Source organism: Lagopus muta, chromosome 1, assembly GCF_023343835.1.
Source record: "Lagopus muta isolate bLagMut1 chromosome 1, bLagMut1 primary, whole genome shotgun sequence".
NCBI lineage: Eukaryota > Metazoa > Chordata > Aves > Galliformes > Phasianidae > Lagopus > Lagopus muta.
Window position 1 is genome coordinate 181,766,480 of NC_064433.1, and position 26,985 is coordinate 181,793,464.

Genomic DNA, 26,985 nt, shown 5'->3' on the forward strand with positions numbered 1-26,985 from the left:
GAGGATTCTTCAGATGCAGATTCCAGACTGCACTCCAGAGCCTCTGAGTTGGATCTATACTTTGTGGCATAAAAACAGTTGAGGGAACATTAACTGAAATCTCACTTTATGAGGAAAGAACTGGTAGCCTCTGAAACACATTATGAATGGCATAAATATCTCTCACTTAGATAAAGGTGTCTAAAATAGAACACAGAAGTGATTTTTAGACATCCCTCTCTCATTGGCTTATTCTTCTGACAACCTGCATCACTTGTCCAAGATCTGATTTGTGTAGCTTCCATTTCTCTCACAACTCAGAGCTTCAAGGATAGATCTCTCTCAGGCATTGAGTTCATGAATATTACCACACCTCATTTATGTTTTTGAACTTGATTCTAAGCTTTTTTTTTTTTTTTTTTTTTTTTGACTGAAGACATAGATATGAGTTAAGGTGTAGCTTAGTTAGAATTTTTTTTCTGTTCTATTTTTAAACTCCTAGGATTCTCTCATTCAAACTGTTGAACATATTATAACCTCAAGACAAAATCAGATTGCTGGAAGTTTTGGTCTGGAGTCTGTAGGTTAAACAGCTGATGATCCATCTACAACACCAGATACAGAGAGAACAATAGCAGTATTTGATAGAGGAAATCCTCAGCTACAAAACACCAGAAATGAACAACAGTTTGCATGCTGTGCTCATAAAAATCTGCATGGCCATTCAGAGCATGTCTTGTCTTTTACTTCATTATTTCTACTGCTGAAGTGCATCACCTACTGCCTCCCTGCACTCATATTCACTGTTTGGTCTCAGCAAGCATTGATGAATCTCAGTGGGTGTAATTTTTTTCTACAGAGAGGAATTCAGTTCCACACCTTTGCTCCATCCATACTTTCATGTCAGGCAACATTTTGTCAGAATAACCCTCTGCCGCCCTCTGTTGAATGACAATAAAATGTAATGGAATATTGATGGGAATATTCAAACCCTACTGCCATTCTACCAACATCTGCCTCTGACATTGTGGGTCAACAGAATAAAATAGGAGACATTACTTTTGGAGCAGCTGTTGTAAAATTATATACTAAAAAGAACCAAAGAATAGACCTTATTGATCTTATGTAACTTTGTACTGTTTGCCTGTCCCTATCATAATTTCAAACCTATAACATGCCAATTATGCCTTTTCTACAGAATACTTGGGCATAATAAATGATTTCCATGATCTGATACAGATGAACAGGTAGTTTGTGGTGCTCATCCTTGTTCAAGAAAGGGTGCAGGACGAGGAACGTAACTGTTTGTATGAAAAGTCAGCTGTGCCCATGGACCTCAGAGAGCATTTTATCATTACAGTCATATCAGTGTGCCCAATGAATGGGGCCTGTACTTAGGCCATCTCCATGTCCTGTGCTACAGCTCAAATGTAATTTCAAGAACCACAAAGAATTTGCTGACCTTGTTTACATTCTATGCAATAATGCTGTGGCTCATGGCCTTTAAACTGAAGTGCTTGTCTTCAAGTTTTATTGGCAATATCACAGCTGAAAGGAGTTGTGTGGTAAGTCTAACCAGCAGTTCCTGAGTTATATTTAATACAGCTCAGTGGAGTTCAGAGGAGACATTACTTCTCAAAAAATGTAACAGGAGGAGAGCAGATTTCTTTCTTAGATAAGATTAATAGGTTTAAATATATGTACTGTTTACATTGCAAAAAATCAAACACTGAGTCAGTGGTTTATAGGACTGGTTCTCTCTGCTCTTTTGTAAAACCAGAGCTCGGCCTTGACTGTTTCTACAGTGCTTTAGTGAAACAATCTGAAAGAAAGATTTTTAATCTGGAGGGGAGATGACTGGTCCATAGAGCATTTTAAAGCAGTTTGTAATACAGCATGCAACATCTGGCTCAGTAATTTGTGATTAATGCTAACTAGCTTGGGTGTAACATATTGCAAAGGAGTTTTGCAAGAATAATTTACAAATATGTCTTAAGAGACAGAATTTATTTGACAAAGTTATCGAATCAGTAACATATATATACGTATTCCCATTAAATATATATTAAATTATTGGAGACTTGGTACTTTTGATTAGGCACTGAAGCTTTCACAGATGTTAAAAAAAACCTTTAGTTCACATTCTTATATTCCTAAGTCTATCATGACGAGCCTTAAAAATAAGAAAAGAAAAGGATAAGTGTATAAAATAACCCACATCACTCACTATGAACAGTCTGAAGCACTGTTCTGATTCACATCAGACTACAGTGCCATGCAGTGAACCTCTTCTGTGCAGGAAACTCCCTGGTGTTCTCTGAAGCTGCTGCTGCAGCAGGAGTGCCTCATGCTTCAGTGGGATCTATGCTTTTAAAAGACTACAAAAACCTCAGACTGACCTTTGTAGAAGTTGCAGACTGCTGTGTGACATCCTCGACTCCCACTATACAGCTGAACTGTACAACTGAACTGTGCAGTTGCTTTTCTAAGCTAATCCTCCAAGCCAAGGATCCTCTAAGCAAAGCCAAACTTGCAGAATAAGGAGAAAAGAATATTACTAGTGTCTGAACATAACATACGTACTTATCCTGTATTAGAGCCTTCTGTTTCAGTTTTGTGAAAAATCAGTGCAGAGACAGTTCAAGCACTAGGGTGCCAATGATCGGTGGAAATCCAGCCAACCAGAAACATTTTGATACTGTGCTTCTTTGCTAGCCAATATTCACCGAAAATTGAGGATATGAGTGGATAAATAAAAGTTAGTATGGTATGTAACATGGGAGAGCTATGGACTGAAGTCAAGAATGAGACTGACATTCAGAAAAACATTAATAACTTCTGCTTCTTAAACAGCTGATGACTTCAAGTGCTGTGGAAAATATATATATATATTTTATTTTATAGGAATTATGTAGATTCTTCTGTAAGCAGCTTTGTTTGCATGAAGAACACCTCAAGCAAGCAAAACCGTTAGGCATAAATGAAGTGGAATCAAGTGAAGACTTGTGTCAGCAGTGTAAGTCCAGTGATATGACTGTTGTTACATTAATTTACTCCAGTAAAGCTGCGTCTTTTCCCATCAGACATACACAACGCCTCTTACAAAATTCCTCTGAAGTAGCACATCTGTGCATGCCTAGCTCCAGAATAGTTAGTTACCACCCTATGTGAAAAGATGCTTTCTCTTCTGGATGCCCTTGAATTATATCAGTTGACACCATACACCTCCTGCTGCTGCTACAGGCTCTGATGATTGCCTTCCAGAAAATCTTGCAGTGGCATATGAATCTTTTTGCTCTTATTCTTCTGCTGGAGAGGAAATGTATGTATTTTATTTAGCTTTCCAAATTCAGTGTATTGGCTTAATCTGCTGTCAATGGTTGAGTTCCTTTTTTGGGCACTGTCCAGCTCAATGAAAGAATCAAATGTTTTTGTTACTGGAAGGGATCCTAAATCCCACTCAAAAGATTCAGGTTTTCATTTGTTCCTCTCCTGGCTTCTGTTTTTCTTGCTACTTTGCCTCACAAAAGGTATGGCATTTCTTGATACCATTTAAACCACTGCCTGCAGATATAACATCCTCTTGAGAAGAAGCAAGTGTGTTTCTGAGTCAGGATCTGAGCAAACAATATTACTCCCTGTAGCTGAGCATTGCAGTTGCTGAACTTGATGGTAAATGATGAGTATCACATCTTCTGAATTGAATCAATGGCCCACAGCTCTCTTGGGCTTTGAGCTGAATCCTACTTGTCATCCTGCTCATATTCAGAGAGTTAAAGACCACACTGAGGACTTCCACAGAGTTAAAGTGTGCATCTAGAAAGTATGGTAGGTATCAGATGGATGACACTGTCCAGCTGAGGAGCTTCTTTATGCGCACAGAATCCTAAGTATTTAAAACTCAGGCACCTGGTGAATAAGTGAGTGCTTTTTGACCTTTAAAATGCCTCAAGGGTGTTTGAACATTAAATTTGAACTTGCTACCCAACCTTCTTGGGCTTAGGTGCCAGAGTCAGTGAAACATATCTTTCTGTAAATCATAAAACAAAAATAAAGTTAATATGCTTTAAGTGAATGACTGACTTATTTATTCATGTCAATAATAATTTAAGCAATTTATGATTATGCATAGCAGATAATTTCACAGAACCTTATCTTGAATAAGGAAATATTTTTCCAAGTTATGGAGTAATCTATTTGAACATAAGCAGATCGTGCCAAGTATGTCAGGATAGTAGTCTTCTGAAGGTCATTGTTCACTAGCAGGAGACTGGCATGAAATACTTGTCATTCATAACCCATATCAAGATTAAAATGCAAGACACTTAAGCTGGAAAGCTAATGTACTTCCTGACAGGTCCAGCTGTCAACAAAACATCTCTTCTTAATGACACCTGCATTCTTGGTAACACTGGAAAAATGAAGCAAAAAGGGAAAAATAGATAACTTGAGCTGAGAAAACCACATTTAGAGAACAAAATATGACTAGAAATCACTAAAAAGTTATTTTTTACTTTAGCATGCAGAATTCAGTCACAATTTCAAAGCACTTAGGAGTGTATCTGGATTGTCTTTTGAGAGGTAAGTAGCTCAAGGGATTTGAATCTTTGTTTTGCCCAAACATGGTCTAACACATCATTTTATATCTAAATTTGAAGTATTCCCAAATGAGATTCACTAGAAAAAAAAAAACATAAAAAAAAAATTGACATTTATTTAATTGCAGCTTCCCTAAAATTAAGAAATGTAAGGTAGTGTTTTTGAAAATGATTTGAAAATATTTTTAAAAAGTCTATAACCAGGAATAAAAAACTGAAGAATAGAAACGTGCAACTCTCTTTTTTTTTTTTTTACATCTCACACACATACATAGTAAATTCAGAAACCTTGCACCACTACCTCCATGTTAGTAACTAAACTGAAAAAAAACCCAAAAACAACAACAACAAAAAATGTGATAACATTTACTTTTGTTCTGGAATTTAAATTCTACTTTATAGTGCAGGGCAAGGAAAAATTTCTGTGCAATGGTAAAAGTAGTTTCATGTTTAGTTCCCTGGGCTATATTCAAGGCACCTTCCAATAGAATAACTCACAAGTAAGGTGAGTTTACAAAATACATATGTATATTTATTAAGGATATGTATCCTGGTTTACTGTCACTGGTATCAGTACTCATTTTCACGGATGTGCTGGAATTTGGCTTCTGTTGGCGCTTCCCAGAGTTTACAGCAATGTTTCTGGTATCTTCCTTATGACATAGGTTGTAAAGTTTAAAACAGGAAATTGTTTTCAATATGAATAGAATGAAATTATTTCACTGAAAATTATTTTACTGGAAATAAATAATAATATGGCTTTGTGTTTGTATCTCACTTTATTGTGTGGTGGCAGTGGTTGTCTTTTTTTTTTTCATAGATGGCATTTTCTTTTGTGAGGTGGTATTATTCAGTATGCTGACATGCTATCGAAAGATCTATTGCTGATCTGTTTCCCTAAGCAAAGCCTAGTATCTCCAAAAGCTATACTTAAAGATGTTTGAAAGAAGTTGCAGTCTGGGATCACCAAAGAGTGTCAAATTGTAGGCGACTGAGCGCTTTCATTAAAGAGATGAATGAATAAAAAAGTATTAGCTATATAGAAATCAAAATCAAATTCTTCTAACAGTGTAAGGAAAGATAGATTACATTCTAAATATTTTGGATTTTTGCAACATTGATGTTCATGAAGAGTAATCATTAGTGACTCTACAATGTACTTTAATCATAGAATCATAGAATCATAGAACGGCCTGGGTTGTAAAAGGACATCAAAGATTATCTAATTTCAAACCCCCTGCTATGTGCAGGGTTGCCAACCACTAGACCAGATTGCCCAGAGACACATCCAGCCTGGGCTAGAATAGTAATGGCTTCAGTCATTTGCTGCAATAAAAAACAAAGTCATCCTGCATTTTTTTTTGTGAAATACCGTCACTGTAGGAATTTATTTTATTTATTATGCATAGATGTCTTAAGATTAACTACTTCAGCAAACCCTGTATTATGTATTTTCGTGGAAAATTACCTTTACATCAAGACAAAAGCATTCACATAATGTAAAGCAGTTTGTGTCAGAGATAAACTTTTCTTAGTACAGTCTATAATTATTAAATCATAAAAATAAGGAACCAACATTTTAAACAAAGTATGTTTCAATTTAAATTCTATTATACAGCTGTCATAGTTTTAATTTCATGAGCAAGGTGGCATGGCAATGTGGCACTTGAATACATACGTTCTGATACTTCTTATAATACACTTTTTTACATTTATCTCAAACCTCTTCCTGAGATAAATATTTATTTTCTATTTCAAATTCAAGAAACCCATTTATATACAATTTAGTAGCTGGTCTGAAATGTTCTAGATAGTAGTAAGATAAGAGACTTTTATCACTTAATAAATTCCATAGCATTAGAATTGGCATTGCCTTGCCTACCCATAGAGCCTCCAGCTCTTGTCTGAGGGAGGTAAAAGTAACATAAGTCTTGCATAACCCACAAGGTCGATTCAGATTTCATAAGGCAGCTAAAACGGCATTTTGTGCTTATGCTGAGGAAACTGAATGCCACCATCCCAGTAGTGCCATAGCTCATAGAAAGTTGATGGTCCTCAAAATGACTTTATGGAAATATTTAGCAGCTACTCTCATCAAAATATGAAGAGCTCTGCACTCAACCAGAAACATTCTTTATCATTTCAAGTGTATATTCATCCTAAAAGTGATGGATATGAAATCATCAAACCTAAAGAAGTGATGAAATGTGATAGAAAAAATATTTTTGAAAGATTATAATCTCTATATAATTTTGATTTATATTTTAACTGAAGTTCATTTTTTTATCAATGATAATAAAATATCTCTCTCAATTTATTCTTTCAAAAGCCAAGTAATCCACAGTGAGACTGTCCTGCTCTGCTATCCTGCAGAGATCTGTGAATTTAGGCACTGCAGCACTCTCCAGATGTATTGCTGGAAAGTGAACTTGAGTATACACACACACATACACGGAGTTCATAACACAGACATACTCTGCATAAGGGGTTGTACATATGGCATTAAAGCTTGGCTTTACTGGAGTCTAATAGTGTCCTATTTTTGGTTTTAGTTCCTGCAGAGCACTGACCACATGTTACTGCATGAAATGGGATATAGAGCAACTCAACCGATTGCAAAACTAGGCCTAAAGATGCTGTCAAAATTTGGTGAACACAGTTCCAAGTGAGAAAAAAAAAAGATCCCTGTCTTGTTAAGGGGCTTCTGCTTCACTGTTTGTACCTTTCATTTTACAAAATGATTTATGGTCTCTTTTCTTGAAGGGTAAATATTTCTAAATCATTAAACCCAGGAGGATGCCTTGACTTCAAGGTGAAAGGCAGAGAATTGCAGAAAAAGCACACAACGCTTCATACCTACCTACATACAGACCTACATTTGTGCAATTTGTTAAGATTTCATTTACATTCCCTGGTGCACTGAGAGGGTGCTTTGAGGCCACTCACCCCTGACAAGCAGCTCGGTCTCATCTGACACAGTGTCTGCTGCAGTCTGGATCCTGCAGCCGTATCTCCCAGCATGCATCAGCAGGATGTTCCTGATCATCAGGTCTGCCGAGGACGCTTGCTGAAACAGGCATGAAAAACCCATTTAAAATTTAGTAAATCCGTGTTTTCAAGGTAGCTCACAGAGTGTTTTGTGCAGTGTGAGAAATTCACATCTGTGGCTTTCATCTTACAACATTTATGTCCCCTAATATCCCCTTTTGAGGATTATCAGCAGATAATCAGCACACTGCACTTATACAATTAGTAATAAGGACTAAAGAAGAGGATTTGTGGTTTTTAATAACTTTGATTTTGCTTAAAGCACTCTATGGATATTTGCATTCTCAAAGAAAATGAATCCAAGCTAACACAAAGAAATTAATTAAAGAGCAAAACAGAAATATTTGATGTAATCCTTGGCATTGCAAATGTGCTCTTAGAAATGAAAACGAGTCTTCCTTCCTCTTCCTCTTTTCTACAATGCAATCATATTTGGAATATGTACCTCAAATGAAATTAAGATCATTTAAAAGATTATGTTAATTGATTCTTACTGACAAAGGAGAAATTAATACTAAATAAGATCAAGAAAATATAAACAGATTCTCATTTTCCCTGCCAGAACCTACACATATTGAAATCTGAAACATGCAAACCCTGGATATGTGTGCACAGAAAGCTAGTTCAGATTTTTGTTTTTCAGTATTCAAGGCAATGGTAACTACAGCCCCCCAGAGTTATGAGCAGAAACTTGGAAGATGGAACAGTCATTTATTTTGAGAATGGATGGCTTTTTTTTAGAAATATCTGTACTATTTAATAAACTGAAATGATAATATCAGATTTTACACATACACAGTTTTATCTGAAACTCACTAGAGTCATTTTTATCTTATTTCATATCATTTGATATCATATATCATATTTTATATCATATTTACATCATACATATATAGAAGGAAATCATTCAGCTAGATTTAGTACACATTAAACCATATCCACAGATAATGTTATATTATTGTATATATATTGTTATATTATACTGATCAGATAAGAGTGAATGAAGGCCAGCCTAAGCATATGGTATGGGAATTACAGTTTCCTTCTCAATTATAATCTATAATAACCTATACTAAAACAAAGTATATTTTTATTAAATCCAACAATTAATGTTGTAATACCTGGCCACTTCTAGGCTAATTAGTCTTCTCTTAATTTTCATAACCAAGGCAAAATCTCTACCAAAGCATGTTCACATGTAAAGAGGGAAAAGAGAGGTGGAAATTCAAGGCCGTCTAGTTTACTTGCTCAGAAGCTGAGCAATCCTGGCTGCCATCCTATCTTCCAGGGGGCTCATGACTATATACATCATAGTATTATTTGAAAAAACAAAAATATATATATATATTTAATATCTGTGTACATAGCTGGACAGACAAGCGGACATGGCAAGAATCACTGCTTTAAGTGGAGAGCAATACAGTAAAAGGTACCCATGAAACACGTGGATTTAATGCAGCATAACAGGATATGCAACTGGGGTTGTTTACGGTGTATGAGTGGAAAGAAATTACTTGTGATATGTTTAATACAGATGTATATAAGTTTAGACACTAGCTTTATTATTATGGATAATGATATATTAGAATCTATTTAGATAACTAGGAGCTGATCAGGCCTTTTAAAAAAGAAAAAATTATTTGCTGTTCAATAGCACCAAATGTCTTTACTAATTTGGGGGCCTTTACACCATTATTTAAGATAAAAATTTCAGAATTTTATATAGTAGGAGTTTGGTAATGTCTAAGTTGTGGATAAAATGCTGCTGTATTCCTAGATTTCATCCTACTTTTGTACAATGTTACATAGCATATAGAAAGAATAAGCAAAAGCTTCATTAAGTGATGCAAGTGCTGTTTCTATGCTCATACTAATCCACTAGAAAGCGAGGACTATTCCATATTGACCCTAAAGCAGTCCTCATTGTTGGGAATGAAGGGAAAGGTACTAGGAAGGTATTAGAAGATGTAGTAATAAGCCATAATAGAATCTTCGTTATCTTGTGGTGATTAATACAGAGATTCCCCCTTAGTCAATTCATTCTTTAAACTACTGTCAACACAGTGGTGTCTGGATTGTCATCACATTTATCTATGCTGAAAGTTAGCCTTGTCTCTGAACTTCTGCTGTCCTGGAACAAAGTCAAGAAAGGAGAGGCTGAGGCCAAACACTCAATGCATGTAAGAATGCACTGGAGTTTTAAATTGATCTAAAAACAACGAGAATTTCAAAGAAAAGACACTACAATATCAGCGATTCAAGGTTTGTGCCCCAACCCCACCAGTCCCCTACCTTTCTTTTTTCTGTTCTCATGTTTGCTTTTTATTTGTGTAAACCTTGGAATAAGGCTACTTTTGTGATAAGAGGTTCAAGGCTTCAGTAAATTCTTATGGTCAAACTGATGTGCTGGCTATCTTGAGCCAATCTCCATAACATGTTACTGCAGATGCTTGTTTAAAATTTACAATTCATTTTTAAAGCATCTACTAAGAAAGAATGTAGCAGATACTCCATTAAGAAAAATGTCCAAGGTCGGAAAGTTTCTCTTTTTTTTTTTTTTTTGTGTGTGTGTCTTCTTTCAGTGGAAAATGACATTTCAACAAAAGCACTCTTTCCCCTTCAGGCAAGACACAGAACAAGTGAGAAGATTGCAAGTAGAATGGAAAGAGCTCACATCTTGGCTAAATGACTCAGAACAGCCTGAGGTATCAGTGACTATGGGATTCTAATATTACTGAAAGCCAAAATTAGCATGTCTACTTTTGTCTACATTTATATTTCCACTTTATTAAGTGTACATTTAAAAAAGCTGCATGTTACTCCATTATTTTGATGTTCTTAAACAGAGCACATTTTGCAATAACGCCAACAGCACAGAGTAGAGAGGTAGGATCAATTCCCTCTCCCTGCTGACCATCCTTCTTCCGATGCAGCCCAGGATATTGTTGGCTTTCTGGGCTGCAAGGGCACATTTCTGGCTCCTGTGCAACTTGCCACCCACCAGTACCCCCAGGTCTTTTTCAGCAGGGCTGTGATCTATCCTTCCATCCCGCAGCTTGTATTGTTAGCGGGGGTTGCTGCAATCCAGGTGTAAGACCTTGCTCTTAGCAAGTGTATTCACTGTTCAGAATAACATCTATAACACATTTAGCCAAGTATATAAATACTTATATTTATTCAATATAAGTGTCTTTTGTGTGGAAAATACCTTGTATTTAACTAAGAGAAGGCAGATTTATCAGTCAACTTCTAATGACAATAAAGAGGGGTAAAATTAACTTTCAAGGCCAACATCAGCTATGAACCTACTGTAAAGCTGAACATATTCCCTGTGTTCATTAAAAGGCTGAAAAATAATAACAGCTACTAATGCTATCTGTCATGTCTAATGGTTCTTTCTAGGACAACAAATCATTGTGCCATTTATATTATACTCCAGAATATCTCATTAATCAGGTTCTGCATGGCTCCAGTGATCAGTGCTGTGAGTATTGTAAGCATGCGAAGAATCTATTCCTCTTGCTGCTACAGTGTGGTATGTAATACATTATCTGAGGTCACAATTATGTCTTCAGAGTATCTAAATAGAATTACCAGTAAGGTGCTTCTTGAACTAATTTTTCACAGGAGCTAATCCCACTTATATATGTGTTTATTTTTAACATAAAGGTACTTCCCCAAACTCAAAAAGGTTCAAGGAGCATGTAATATTCATATTTTGCTCAGTGAGCATCATCCTGTTGGATTTGTTTTTCTGCATCCATTTCTTTAATGCTAGTGATTTGCAGAGAAGACACAAAACCAGAAAGTAATGCAGAGTTAATACTTTTTATCCATCCAACCTCCTTACTGAGAAGAAGCTGTATGAGGATTTTTCCTGGCTGTTTCATAAATCCTAAGAAGATGTGAATTGCTTTGCTGTGAAGCAACTTCAACAGACGGTTCTTAAAGAGCAGAGAATTCTGCTTATTCTTCCTGTGTGACTGAGTTCATTACCTTGAGCTAGTTGCTAGGAAACCTCCATGTTAATCCAGCCATTCATTTTCTGAGTTTTTATCTCCAAATCAAGGTAGTTCATTCAGTATCCTATCTTTTCTTTTAAAAGCTTTGCACAAGAATATAAGCTGCCTACACTTGAAAAGGAGATCACAGTCATAATGCAGAGTCCTTTCTTAGTGTCCATTAAGTCTGTTCTTTACTTCCTCCTTGTCACTTCCGGGGAAGAATTAAACATTGGTTTGATTATTGCACAGCTCATCACATCTGTTGAAACTGCAGAATCATATCTGCAAAACATGCATGAAACTTAGAAATCATTCTCTCCTCATAGTGCTATTCATTTCACCTGCAGTCACATCATCTATTTCTAATACCTGTCATTTTCCACATTGGTCATAGTACTACTTTTTCACACTCCAGCTGCAGTTCTATGAGTATAGCTCTGTTTTATCTTGTCAAGAGGGACAAAAAGAAAAGGCAGATTAAAATCATGGATAATCAATAGAGATGATTTTACATTGCAAGGGCCTGGGGTCTAGCAAATCTGCGCATTACTTCTATCATGGATTGGGAATGGGAACTCCATCTGGCCACCATGTGATGAAAACCATCTCCTGCTTAGAGGGCATAAAGGTTAGTGAGGATGTTGAAACAGATCATGGCACAACAAAAGGTTAAATCAACAGGGAAAGGAGTGGACAGAGCTTGACTGCCATTGCAGGAAAACTTTTATGATAAAAGCCTAACTGGTGTTTGACTCAGTTCCTTATTGCAACTGCAGGGGTTTGCTGTGTCTAGCTCTCATCTTCCTCACTTGAGAGTTAGGTGTGAAGATGTTTTCCTGCAAAGGGAGTTTCTATATAGAAGAGAATGGTTGATACATGATACAAAAAGCTTGAAAAGATGTTATGAAGTCACCTTTCTGTATGAACTGAAAAGAGTAGAACAATACTCTGTAATTAAATGGGACAGTGATTTGATCCTAAATAAGAAAGACGACAGCCATTAATGTGACCTTCTTCAGCTTAAGTAATTATTCCGAATATATGGTTTTTTTTAACAGCTAGGACACAGGTGAATTCCTGACTCAGACATTATTGGATTTAGCAGAATAGTCTTTATTAATGAAATAAAGTCAGTCAGGCTGAATTGAAAAATGATTTCACAGCTGAATCTTGTTTGTTTGATATATTTGATTAGCAGTGGAGTTTATTTTTGGTGAATTTATCTGAAGTAAAATAATGATCTCACAAAATAAGCTCATGGCAATTTTAGCTTTGTAACATCAACAGTAAATGAAAAATAACAACACAATAAAGCTCTTTTAAATGATGCCGACAATTTATATGTAGAGTATGATGGATTGTTGGCTTCCAGCCTACCTCTGTTCAAAATACATTTAGGATGATGTAAATGCCATTTCATGCAAATTCTTAGCTTTAAGACATCAACCACTTGTCTGTTCTTTGCTCGTGCTGTTTACAAATTGCAAATATTTAATGTTTTTTTCTTTAAAACAGGTCTCTGTGTTGGTGTAGGGATCGTGGAAAGTTATATACTGCCTTTCATCTTTTAAGCATATAAATTTTTTTATCAAATATTTCCTTATTGTTACTGTTTCTTGTGATTAGTGGCATATAATATAATAAGAACAGCAGTATAATAGCATTCAGGCTGGTACCATTAGTTGAGAACCACTAGGTTACACATATTTTACTTTGTCCCTGACTATAAGAAATTGTAAAAAAGACGGTTCTCAAAGTTTCAAATCTATAGAATCTAAGAGAATCTTCCAGTGGGGAGATGGGCCCTTCCAGAAGCAGTATATTTCTGAGTACTTTGATTTGTGATAACAGGAATAATGAAAAACTTGTTTTTTGCCAGTGAAGTACAGGATAGGAACAGATGTAGGTGTTGGAGTGAACAGAGTGGACATGAAAGTGCAGCCTGATTTGCTGCAAATGAATCTAATTCATTGTATTGAGAGAAGGTAGAATAAAAGATGGAAGTAAATGAGTATTGGGAATCAAGGTCTCGGGTACTAGAGACCTTGATTAGAGACCTAGAAATTTGTGAAAAAAATCATAGATCAAGTTTTTATTGAAAACTGAAAAGAAGGTGATTTAGGAAAAAGCTTAGATCAAACAAGACTGAACAATTGATATGATACCTGTGCTCTATTTGAAGATGTAGATAAAGGGGAAAAATAAACCATAAAGACATGATTTGAACATAAGAATGGTGATGGCAACAGATGAAGATGCCAGAAATGAAGGTAGAACCCAGTGGTAAGAATTGTGGCACTTAAGAAGACACATGAAAAGGAAGCATGAAAAGCAGATGTGATGGGTTAATTAGCATTTAACACAAAGGAGATTGTGACAGCCATACTTGGGAGAAGGAAGAGGGGAAGGAAAAGGGAATACTCTTCCTGTTGGCCAGCCAGAGTGAGTTCTCCTCTCAGGACTCTCTCCAGCACAGAAGATGACAATGAGGAAGTTGAGAATTGTATCAGTTTTTACTGTCTTTTTTCCTTTGTGCTCTGTCCTTTTCTTTGAGACTTGTTCAATCTCTTTATTGATTAGCATTGATTAGAATATGATAATTAAGGGCATATACTGCACATTGAGGGATTGTTAAGCTTCTGAAGACATGTTAGATATTATTTTTAAAGTAGTTTTTTGATTGTTATTTACTTTGTTGCACATCGTGTTTTCTTTTGCTCTAACACTATTCAAAATTTACAAAATGAGGAACAAAAAAAGGCAGCAGGAAGTTCAGGTGATTTTCAGGCCATTGGGAACTCTGCCATAGGAATACAACTGGGATTACAGGTGCAAGGCTTTAAGATCAGAAACAGAAGAGCAGCAGCATAAGAATTGCAAGGGAGAAATACTGCCAGAGATGATCAGGAACAGGAGCTTGAGAGCAAGATTCCAGAACTGTATGTGAAAAATACACTGCACAGGAGTCTTAGTATTAGGCCATATTAATCAGATGCTCAAAGCTGTTACAGCCCAGATTAACACAGGGCCAAGCAGTTAAATGGTCCATCAGCTGCAAGTAAATGGGAAAGAATAAAGAATGTCTTGTTGTGAAATATCTTGTATATACTCTAGGATTATTATTATTATTTTTTTTTATATTGTGTTTCTTTTAAATAAGGAAAGGAAAAAATACTTTAATTGAATAAGCCAGTATAAAAAATTATTTGGATGTTATTTTTTAGTGTTAATCATTTTTATTATTTTTTTTAAATAGAAATCAGGATTCAGGGAGGTTAAGAGACTCACATTTTCCAAAATGCTCAGTTATCTACATGCTCCAAAGTAAAATGAAAGAGAACACATGCTATTTATTACCTTCTCTCACTCTTTACTCATAGCCAAAACCACAGGTTTGATTCTGGGAAATGCTCACTGTTCTTTTCTAATGTGGCATGCAGATATGTCTGCAAATGTAAGCTGTTTACTGGGATATTTTATAGCCCGGAAGAAGTGCATGGTAAAGGGTTTTTTTAATCCACATTCTTCTCTGTGTTCAGACTTTTGGTTTGTAGCTATCAATCACAAAACAAACAAAAACTTTTGACAAACCCTTATTCCAGTTTGTCCCCTCCTTCATACACAAGAAATGTATATTACTACAGGAAATACTTCAAAAGACAAAGTATAATTTCATTTGGAAACTACTTCAAATCTTTCAAGTATTTAATTGCTGTAGTGTGACAAATAGGCAAAATCTGTCTGAATTGTCTGGATATCAGATTAATTGGATCTCCATTCTATTTTTTCCAACCAATAGCTAACTATCATGGCTATTTTCAGTGAATTGGATATAGCAGTACTAGCCTGAAAGAGAATTATCCTCTATGCACAGAGCATGTCTCTTCTATAAAGCTTTTGCCAACTATTGTTTTCCTTTGGGGTCTGTGTTAAAGTAGGGCCATATTTAATTAATGTTGTTTTTTTTTAATGTCAAATAAAGAGCAAAGATTTTATTAATAGCCTTTGTTTTATTGATTCTACATAGTGTAGAACTTAGTGGTGCCTATCTAGAAAATGACAATGAAATTTTAATCTTAACTGAAATGTGATTGTTCTACAAGCAAACTGAGGAGAGAAAGGAAGACGTAGGGAAAGATCCAAAGTTATGCTCTCCCATAGTTTCTACGCTATTGGATTGAGGTCTGTAGTTCTAGACAGTGCCTAATGCACTGTCCAGACCTCTATAGCCTTTTCTAAGTGAAACAGTAGATTTTAACTCACTTCTGTGTGGATAAACAACCACTGAAAAATTCAACTTGTCAGTTTATGTTTATTGCTTCCCATGGTTTCTGTTTCAGTTAAGACCAAAGACCAAGAAGATATTGAAACTAAAACACTTTCCTCAGTCACTGAGTGAAAGACACTCATGCAGATCAAGGTGAGGGACTCTGAGATAAATGCTGCTGCTTACAACTATGTGGATGACCATAATAAACCATTGTGCTTATGTGCCATAAAAACAGTATCAACTTCCAAGCACAAGTTTGGAATGGGGATAGCTGAATGAAAATCTACTCACAAAATCAGATGTTTTACCTAGAAAAGTGATACCTCCTGGTGAAAATTAAGGTCAATTAATTTAATTGGAAACCTTAAAAAAGAAAATTCTGAATAGGATTTTGAATGGGATTTCTAGACTTGACAAAAAGAGTAAAACAGAGAATCAAGGCTACTCTAACAGAAACAAGAAAGCATATGTTTTCTGTACCAAAGTGTTCACCAGTGTTACCAAAAGGAAATCTTGTCAGTTCAGACTTCCATGCAATGTCATTTTTTTTTAATTACTGGGACTACTTCCTCACAGATCCTGAAATGTTATAGTGTCTTTTGGTAGATCAAATATGATTTTTATAATGCCAAGAGACCCTGAATATTTGTATCCCTTTGAATGATAATTCTGCTACAAAATGTATTGCAGAGTTATGCATGCAAAAGATTTTGCATGTTTTCCTGTCTTCAAGTGTAGACTGCAGCAATAACCCCAATGGATTTTAGTCTCTTTCCCTTAATATTCCCTTCATGCACAGCTTTGTGCAATTTGACAACTGTACAACATTTATCCTCTTGCCAGACAAGTCCCTTAAGTATCTACATTGCCATAGGTACAAAACCTTTTGTGGCTAAGTAAATAGCAACAAGGAAATTTTTAATTTGCATAAAAAACAATTGTCAATCTGGAAAATGAAAACAATTTTTTTTTTTTTGTAATAAATGTATATGTAGGTTGCTCCAAAAGTAATGCCTCCTAATTAATTATGGAAACTAAACACAATTACAAAAATATTTGATAGAACAAATTCTCAGAATAGCTACAAAATACTATTTTTCAACATAATCACCATATTTAGCTGTGCATTTTCCATCAGTGATGAACAAGGGCCTGCATGTCATGCTAGTAAATATCTGCATGGTCGTCCAGAACATGGCTTGTCTTACATGGCACTGTTGCCACTGCTGAAATATGCCATCTGCCATCTTGCCATGCTCACATCACTGCTTGGTCTCCATAAATTCATCACCATCAATGAATGTCAATGGGTGCCATTTTTTCCACATGAAGGAATTCAGTAACACACCTTTGCTTCATATGCACTTCCGTGTCAGATACCATTTGTCAGACTGTCCCCCTGCTGCCATCTGTCACATGGTAACATTGTGTAATGGAAAATGGTGGGAAGGTTCAACCTCTACTACCCTACCACCATCTGCCTCTGATACTATGGGCCAACATAATAAAATGAGACATTACTTTCAGAGCAGCCCCCATAATTTAAAAGCAAGGAAAATGATATGTATTAGATAAGTTTTCCAATTAATTGTGATTACTAGGGAACACACAATTTTACCAAGTGGAAATTTATCTATGACCCAAATAAATATTATTTAGGTGATAGCTTTTACAATACTGCACTAAGCATCAGAATGTTTATCATAACACCTGGAGCTGCCATGGTGAAAGTGCACACAGTGCAACTGGTGTTTAGAAGCTGAGAATAGTTTTGTTATTAACAAAGCCCATTCAAATAATATTCAATTGTCAGGCTTTCAAACAAATAGACCGAACCCAAACAAGTTGGAACATTTTTCATCTGATGAACAATCACTGTGTGCAACACAAAATAGATGTGTAATTATAGAATGTCATGCACACAAAGGATATATTTTTCTTCGATGTATAGAAAAGAAAAGCAAATTGTACATGATCAACACATGCAATAAAGAAGTATTTTTTCAAAGAAAATCAGGGATAAAAATTGAATTTTATTATATTTCAAGAGATCTTTAGATTCCTTTTCACTGCATTCTTAAAGTGGTAATTTTAATGTGTATGCCTATTTGTGAAGGATGGATTAAAGGAGATTAATTGATAGGATAAACTGAAGAGGTTTACTTTGTTTTTCTTTCCTCTAATACTTGGTCATATCTTAGGTTTTAATGAAAGAAATATATTTTTATCCTCTTGACTAATTTACTATACAAATGTGATTAACAGAAAGGTAAATGAGGCTCTGGAAGTAAATAGCAACTCTGAAGATGGCAAATATTTACTCATTAAACAATTTTTTTTTTCCTACTTCATCATTTAGATATTAAGTATTGATTCCATTATGACTGCATGAATATTTGTCTGGATATAGGCCCAGCATGTCCTACTCCAAATTCTTCCTCTGGACAAACCTTACTTTTATCAATGTGATGGCTGTTTCTAGAAGAAATGCAATTATGGAAGAATACTTCCACAATCTACTTTTTCCTGAGTACATATAAAATTTTAATTTTGTTAAATTAACTTTACTTTTGTATAAGAAATGTCTTTCTCAATGATTAGAAATTCCCTCCAACATAGAAATTCTAAAATATACCGAAGGAACTGCATAACACATTTATATTTTAAATGCTAGGAAAAAAGCTTCAAGTTAAATTGTATTTATAGGGCATTTTCTTGACTCAGATGACATTGTAACCTTGTTTAAAAAAAAAAAAGAAAAAAAAAAGAAAAAGAAAGTTTTCCTTCTTAAATATTTAGTACTGGATTTTGTGTATTGGACTTTGTCAGATGAAGATAAGTGTGCTAAGAACTTTCACACTAAGGCATGCCTTGCTAATCTTTTTCCACTAAAAGGCTTATTAAGTCAAGCCAAATTAAAATACAAACAGACAAATCACTAACAACAGAAAAAAAACACACACACATATATATATATAGTTTGATACAGTATGTATGCATGGTATGATTTGTTTAAAGCCAATTAGAAGAAATGAATTCAGCTAACAAGTTTTACAATGTAAAGTTATCTTTTCTTATATTTGAAACATTACTTATATTTGAACTTATATTTGAAACATTAACTTAAACAGGTTTACATTACTTTATCATACTATTATTTGATCGCATCAAACTGTTTTAATCATAGGGTAATGTGTAATTTATGTGCATATTTTTCCAAATTATTTTTGTTCATTTTAATAACAGTTGACAGCTAGTATCTACTTTGTGCAGGGGGGTGGAAAATAAAATATATGTTCATTACTATTCAGATACCAAAATATCTGATATTTTGCAGATAAAATAAAAGCATTCAGAGATAAGGACACTTCAACATCCATATTCTTTGTGAAAAATAAATTAATGTTTATAGAAACATCTTTTCTACATCAAAATCATTTGAATCATGTAATAAGAGTTGGATTTAAATTGCTTTCTGTTCCCTTGGGAAGATCATCAGATGCCTCACAGCTAGCATGAAGGCTTAACCCCTGTGTTCTGAAATCCTCACCTTCTCTGCATTTCTTTCAACATTAGTGAAACAAGTTATCTTATATAACATGTAAAAGCATGCAAACTCTTATCACTCTGCAGTGCATAAAATATGCCTGGTTACTTACTGCCTTGATGCTTTCAAAGTGTCCATCTTCTTTATCAAAATCAATTGGCTGCCCATTAAGTGTCCAATAGAAAGTGACATCTAGTGTGCTATCATGAAGGGCTTTGCAACTGAGGACGATGCTTTCTCCAACCGTTAACTCTATTTTCTTGGGAGTCAGCTCTATTCTCGTAGGTTCTTGAAATATGGAAGGATTAAGAACATTTAGTTGGAAGTGTAGTTATAGAAAGACATCAATATAATATCTTTGAGTTCTTTATTCCCATGCAGAAAGGAGTAAGGGCTAAATGAGTTTGCCAAACTAGCACACGTTAAAAGGGGTATTGATTTTTAGTTTCTCTGTTTTCTTCTGTTTTATTTATAGAATTATTTATGATCCAGTTGATTTAATAGTTATACAAATTCTGCTGACACACTGCTAAAATTTAAAAGCTGAACTGTGCAATTTCATGCAGAGCTTGATCAAAGAGAAGTTAACCTGATACTTTGTTTTAAATGGTCTCTTATTCTGTTTGTACAGTGTTGCATGCTTGGCTGGAGATTGTAAGCAATAAAGAAACATTAACAATGGGAAATCATCAATAACATTAACATATTTTTTCATACCTTTAACAGATACTGATGCAACGATTTCTGCAGACCCAAATACATTTACACCTTGGCATGAATACCGTCCTTCATCAGACTTGGAAGCATTCAGAATTCGCAAGCTTCCTTGTGGAAGAATAGTTATCCTGAAAAGGAAAAATATGTGAATATAACTCCAGTCCTGGAAGACAAATTCCATGATGATTTTTAGAATTAATAAATAGGATTGAGAACTGCTGCTTCCATAATGAAGGATGATGAAGATGATAATTTAATTCTCTGCTTCAAAAGAGCTTCAATATACCCATTTTACTCCTTCTCAATCTTTAATCAATAAGTTACAGGGAAGCATCAGTGAGTTAGTGTCTTCTGACACTTATCAGTGATGAATTGTAATGAACCTTTTTGTCTTTAAAGTTTCACTTCTATATTATCGTCAAATCAAATTTCAATATCCAGCACATTTTCAGAAAAACAAAAAAAATGATCTTCAAAGTCAAATCTGAGAATGAGAAGTAAAATGTAAAAGGGAACTGGAAAGAAAGAAAGAAAGAAAGAAAACAAAGAAAGAAAGAAAGAAAGAAAGAAAGAAAGAAAGAAAGAAAGAAAGAAAGAAAGAAAGAAAGAAAGAAAGAAAGAAAGAAAGAAGAGAAAGAGAGAAAGGAGAGGAAGGAAGGAAGGAAGGAAGGAAGGAAGGAAGGAAGGAAGGAAGGAAGGAAGGAAGGAAGGAAGGAAGGAAGGAAGGAAGGAAGGAAGGAAGGAAGGAAGGAAGGAAGGAAGGAAGGAAGGAAGGAAGGAAGGAAGGAAGGAAGGAAGAAAAAAAACCCCATAATATTAATTGTATCTTGTCAAACTGTGATTTATGATATTACTACACAGTGTAACATGGGCCCTTTTTTTTTGTAGCTCAGCTTTTTTTTTTCCTTTGCACCTTGAATCTTGTGTGATTTCAGTTCCACTACATCTCTATGTAACACTGCTGAAGTATACTCATTAAAACTGTTCAGCTGTTACATTTAGAAGTTTCAAATTCAGTCTTTGCTTACACTATATTAGTCATAAAGAACATGAAGATAAAAAAAAAGTGAAAATAAATATGTTTCAGCTGTTCTAAAAAATTTCTTTTTATGATAAAGCTGCAGCCCTGGGAGAATAGTATAAAAACAATTGCCTCTCTTCTGCCAGAGGACAGATGTTAGGGTAAATGCTACCTCTAACATGGTGTGTAAGCCAAAGCCTGCTTGGAAATATTGCACATTCATTCCCAGACTAGGTGGTGATTTGGGAAGGCCCTCTGAAGGACATGAGAACTGAGGGTTGAAACTCTTCAGCCATCATGGACACTGAAGCCAAATATTCCTCAGCAAGTACTTGCAAGCATCACATAGAAATGGATGAGTTGAAATGCTTCCTTCTCCTTTATTTTGAAAGTAAGGCAAGATCTCTTTCTATATTAGAGAAAGTATCTATGGAGGTGGGTGGCTCTTTCCATCCATGCTTGGATTTTTAGATATACCTCTCCAGTGAAGGCTTTCTGTCTGTTGAAGCAGTGACAAAAACTCCTGCTAGGAATACTGACTTGAGCCTAATGGTCACATATCACAGAGAGTATGATGCCATAGTTTATTCTTTGTTTCAACAGAAATAAAGAAGTGTTCTCACTCTTGTTAATATTAACAAGCCTGAGTTGAACTCTTCAGCAACCAATCAAGGTAAAGAATTCCCTTTGTAGGCAGGACAACTTACAGTGCAAAATTCATTTAACTTCTGTTTAAATTGAGAGTGATTCAGTAACGAATTCAAGCCAAATTGCCAATATTAGACTGTGCATCTTTTTTTTTTTTTGTAGTTAGAAAAAAAAAAAAAAAAAAACCTTAAAACACCCTGTTGTCTGACTGTGATAAACAGTGTTTTATTATATTAAGTTTATAGAAATAGAATTTGAAAGAACATAATTCCATTCTAAGGAAAAATGTACTCCATTTCAGATGTAACACCAGTCACTACTCTCAGCACAGAGGTAGAAGAAAATAATAGCTCAATAGATTCAAAGATGAATGAGACAGGGGAAGGACATGTTAACAACAAAATTCCCCAGTATAACATAATGATATAATGCCCTTCTTCTTCTAAACAAATATGTATCAGTATTTGAATCATATTGTTTGTCTAAAGGTAATTTTAAACAAAGCATAATTATATTAGAAAATGTTTTTCTTTTTTAATCAGAATTCACTGAGCTTTTTTGTTGTTGCTGTTGTTGTTGTTTCTCCATTTCTCCAGGAAGGCCCAAAATTTTGTTGTGTCACTTTTGTAACTTCTTTTACATCTGAAGTAAAAAGGAATGCATGTTTCACTAGAATGAAATTTGATTTGGGAAATGACTGGGATGTAAACTTCCTTCATTTTCTCCTGCTGTAAGTAGGCTTTTGTGTACTTCTTCTTTCAACACTCTGTGGTCACTCTGAAGGCATTGTGTTATTAGTATGATGATAGCCTTTGCAGAACAGTAATGGTTTTCATCAAAATACTGTCAGCACCAAACAAATGAACTGACACTCCCATAATGTTTGCAAATTATAAAATCTTATACACAACATAAGTCTTGATATAAAACTGTTTTTTGTTCTGATCTTGGAGGAAAATAAAGTAAGATGAATATGAAAAATTATCTAATGAGTCTTATGTGTACAATCAGTTAAATTTCTATTCGGCTAAAAGCTCTTGCTATCCACGAGAAAAAGAGTAATTGCTCAGTCAAAGGAAATGCAAACGTATATGCTGGTGAATTATTTGACTCAGAAATTTACTTTCCTTAAAATGCTTAGCATTAATTAGCTTTCCATCTTTTTTGTGTGTTTGGGAAAAGGCCAGAGGCTTGTTGTGATGGAAACTGAAATGCTTTATTTATTCATACAACACTTTCTACACACAGCAGGAATGCAGGCTTCTCCTCCTTCCCTGCCAATACTTCTGTCGTGGAGAGACCACCTGTGGAGTGTGTCAACTTATTTTAATAAGAAAATTTCATAGCAAAAGGCTTTTTAGTACCATAAATAAAAGAGTGACAAAGACAGTAGAAATGAAGTTGGAGTATGGTTAAGGATAATTGAACACTTCAGGAAAAAAAGCTAAATTATTAACTTATTAGAAAACTAGGGAAAGATTATGATTATAAATGAGAATATAGAGATTGGATGGATGAGAGATAAGTATGATAGTGTCATGGTTTTGTTATTTTTAATTATTTATTATTGAAATTATCTAAATTTAAGCAAAAGTCATTGTAACCATTTAAAGAAGATGGATATTGTTCATCTGAGGTCTCTGAAAAAATTAACATGAGCTTACTGTAAAAAAGAGCTTTTTTTCTACCTAACAGTAGGGAGAAAAAAAGAAAAAAAAAAAGAAAAAGTTGAAGTCTTGGAATCAATGATTATGTTGGTTTAATGTCAATAGCAGCTAAGATTTGTAGCAGGAATATTGGTAAAAAGTATTATCAGAATATGGGAGCAAATGGACAGGAGATAAATTAAATAAAATTTATCTAGCGTACTCTTGGCAGTACTGTATGGCTATAATGCTTAACATATAAAATATTTTCTAGAGAAAATAAATGCAAATTTCTTCTTTCAAGCATTCAAAGATTAGGCTGCTGAAATTCACAGTTGTTTCAACTGATTTAATACAAAAATTTAAGATGATTAAGGAACTGGCTGAGCATTGACTACAATTAGATATCTCAACCTGGAACCAGATCTGAGCTTCTAATCTTGAGTTCTCCAAACATAAGTGCCTACTATAATCTAATGTCACTTAAGGCACAAAACCCCAACTACTGTTCTCATCAGTGGTGTGGTTCAGAAGTGCATTCTCTCATAGTCCCACCTTATTCTGGCTTTGTCTTAGAACACAAAAAAATATATGAGCACATTCACTAAACCTTTTTCAATTGAAATTGGGAGGGATTCTTGAGGAGCTCATCAACTTTCAGCCACACATGTGGAAGAAAGTAAGGGATAGTAAGGGATAAGTAAGCTACTCTTGAGAGAAATCCTGAATTAGGCAATATAGACAGTATTAACAAATTGCTCTAATGGTCCATACTGCTCACATATACAGAAATAGCCTAAAAGTACCCAAGACAACTTCACTGGCATAAGGAATAAACCTGGACCATTTCCCAAGAGAAAATTAAGCCAGAAGAGGAGCTAGATGTCCCTTTTCTTAATTTGACTGCTGTCTTAGCTGCCCCTGGAAGAGTCCAGAATGATGCCCAAGAAACGGTTAAGTTGTGGGAGGGGCTCCTTTGAATTGGCTGGTGTCCATTTTATCAATCACTTCCAAACAGGGGCTAGATAGGGCCTATCCCTTCCCTTTTTGCTCTCATCACCCTCTTTCCCTTCGCAGGCAGGACATGATAATACTCTGATGAATGTGACACAAAACCTGTGAGAGGACTTAATCATTTACTGCACAAATGTAGAGGCTTGTGTGTGTGCATACTTTTGAGGTCTGGATGTGAGCAGGAGTACTAAAGAGGCTCTCAAATGTCAGCAGGATTTTGGAGCCAGTAAAGTCAGGTGGAGGAAAGAACTGACCCTAGACTGTAGTGCAATGTTAGAGGCAGTTTGAAGAATTAAGGGATATAGGTTGTGTTGCTGATGGCGGTGGTGAGAGGTAAGGCGATGATGTTCTTTGACACTAAATGCCTCAGAAATCAATTCAACACAAGTGTTACTGTATACTGTAAACCTATGAAGCTGGAAAAAATTCAATAGATAATGAAAAGAGTTAAACTGAAATTGAATCTGAATTTCAAAATGCATCTGAGATCTGTGTATATTGTACTTTTCCACTATGATTTTATTTGAAATACTCTAAATGTTAAATGTAAGCTTGCAATGCCTGTGGTTTCCTTGTCTAGAATATCAGCAAGTTACAAAGCACATGTGAGTAGCATTACTATGAAGTCAGCTTTAATTATAGCTTAACCCATTAAAAAAGGTTGAGAATTGTTAGAAAACTATAAAAGCATGTGTAAGAGTGTTTTTTTTTTTCTTTGAAGCTTCAGAATTGGACTTAGATTGACAACAGAAGGCTGGAAAATGCTCAGGAATTACAGTTTTCAGACAATATTTCCAATTGAGTATTTTCACTCTAAAAATATTTGCAATCTACTTGAATCTACTTTCCAGCAGCAACACCTAAGATTGGAAACATTTTTTAGTACATCCTTAAAAAAAACAAACAAACATTAGAATCATGGAATCATAGAATCACTCAGGTTGGAAAAGACCTTAAAGATCACTGAGACAAACCAGGACCTAACCATACTACCCTAACTCTAACAACCTTCTGCTAAATCACGTCCAAAGACTTTTTAAACACATCCATGGATGGTGACTCAACCACCTCCTTGTGGAGTATATTCCAGCGCTTAACAACCCTTTCTGTAAAGAAGTTTTTCCTGATATCCAACCTAAACTTACCCTAGCGCAACTTAAGGCCATTTCCCTTCGTCCATTTGCTCACATAGATCAGCGCTTTCATCAGTTTTACTCTTCTTTTAAAAATAAAGTGTATAGTTGGAAAGGTAAGTCTTGATAAATACGTGATGTTTTATCTGGAAGGTATATACAATTTGCTTATGGGAAATTGATTTGCTCTGCTGTATAGAAAGATATTTTCTGAGAAGTGTCTGCTGGAACGCTGAAGAGTGGAAACCACACACATACAAACTGCTGTTGTTTGCTTAAAAATGGTGTTTGGAAATCCTCCGTTTGTCACCCAGTAATGCCTTCACTTAGTGTTGACTGGAAGAGAGGCAGAGGAAACTGATGATGGGATGAACAGGAAGGGAGGTGCACACAAATCTGAGTGATAAAGTTCAGGTTCCTTCGGGCTTGGTGACATTTAGAGAAGAGAATCAAATAGAATACAGTACTTAAGAGTTGCTCATATATGAAGTAGTATTGTGGCATAAACAACTATAATTCAGAGTATACTTCTTCCTTTCTACACAGAAAGATTGTGAGAGTGGTTGTAATCTTTTTTCTTATTTTGAGGGAAAGGATAGACTAGGAGAACGTGCACTCATCATTGTTTCGGTATAAAACAGGGAGATCTATTCTGTCTGCCATATTGTTGATAGTAATTTTCCCTACAATCAGTTCTTATTGATAAATGAAATGCAGTGATAGACTGTACCCTCTTTTGCTCTTCTGCATTACAGACAATACATTTCTATATATATACAGTTCTATGATATCTGTTACAATTCAGTAAATAAGTTCTCAGATATTATCCACAACCAGTAGAGGACATAGTAGTTTAATAGGATGGAAAATCTCATCATTCGTTATCAACAGAAATCATTTTACCTTGACCCATCATTGTCAGGATGTGCATTTGTTCTTCCTATCACATATGAAATCAGCGAGCAGAGAATTCCAGCAAGATTAAGATAATGAGAAGTGTAAACTAATTTTGATTCTGTTTTATCATTCATAATAGATTCTCACAAGAAGATGTACAGACAATGTGGGTATGTTTCGTTTTAAAGTCTATGATGAGCAATGGGATCCACATGTTGAAGAAGCTGAGAGGTTGAATACAGTTATAATTGCTACATATCCATCAAGATCTTACTGGGGAACAATAGAAGAGACAATGCTGGAAATGAAAGCGAGACAGACTCCAAATATATTTGGAGATTTATGTATTTTGAAAAAAGAAATACAATATAAAAAAGCCCACAAAAGAACAAATTATGTGAGTATGTTCTGAGAGGAAAAAAAGAATTTGTAATAAATAGTTTGATTAAGCTATGTTTTTTGC

The 26,985-nt window shown here is 35.0% G+C and overlaps 1 protein-coding gene across 8 annotated transcripts in view; it reads right to left on the reverse strand.

The window, feature by feature from the left end:
• Positions 1 to 26,985, reverse strand: part of CNTN5 (contactin 5) — a 597,686-nt gene that overhangs the window by 44,902 nt on the left and 525,799 nt on the right. For all 8 annotated transcript variants that reach the window (XM_048937197.1, XM_048937242.1, XM_048937259.1 and 5 more), the window contains 3 exons: positions 20,164 to 20,291; positions 19,559 to 19,734; positions 7,524 to 7,644 (listed from right to left, as the gene is read on the reverse strand). In XM_048937197.1, the coding sequence (XP_048793154.1) occupies positions 7,524 to 7,644; positions 19,559 to 19,734; positions 20,164 to 20,291 (425 nt within the window). The remainder of the gene's footprint in view (positions 1 to 7,523; positions 7,645 to 19,558; positions 19,735 to 20,163; positions 20,292 to 26,985) is intronic.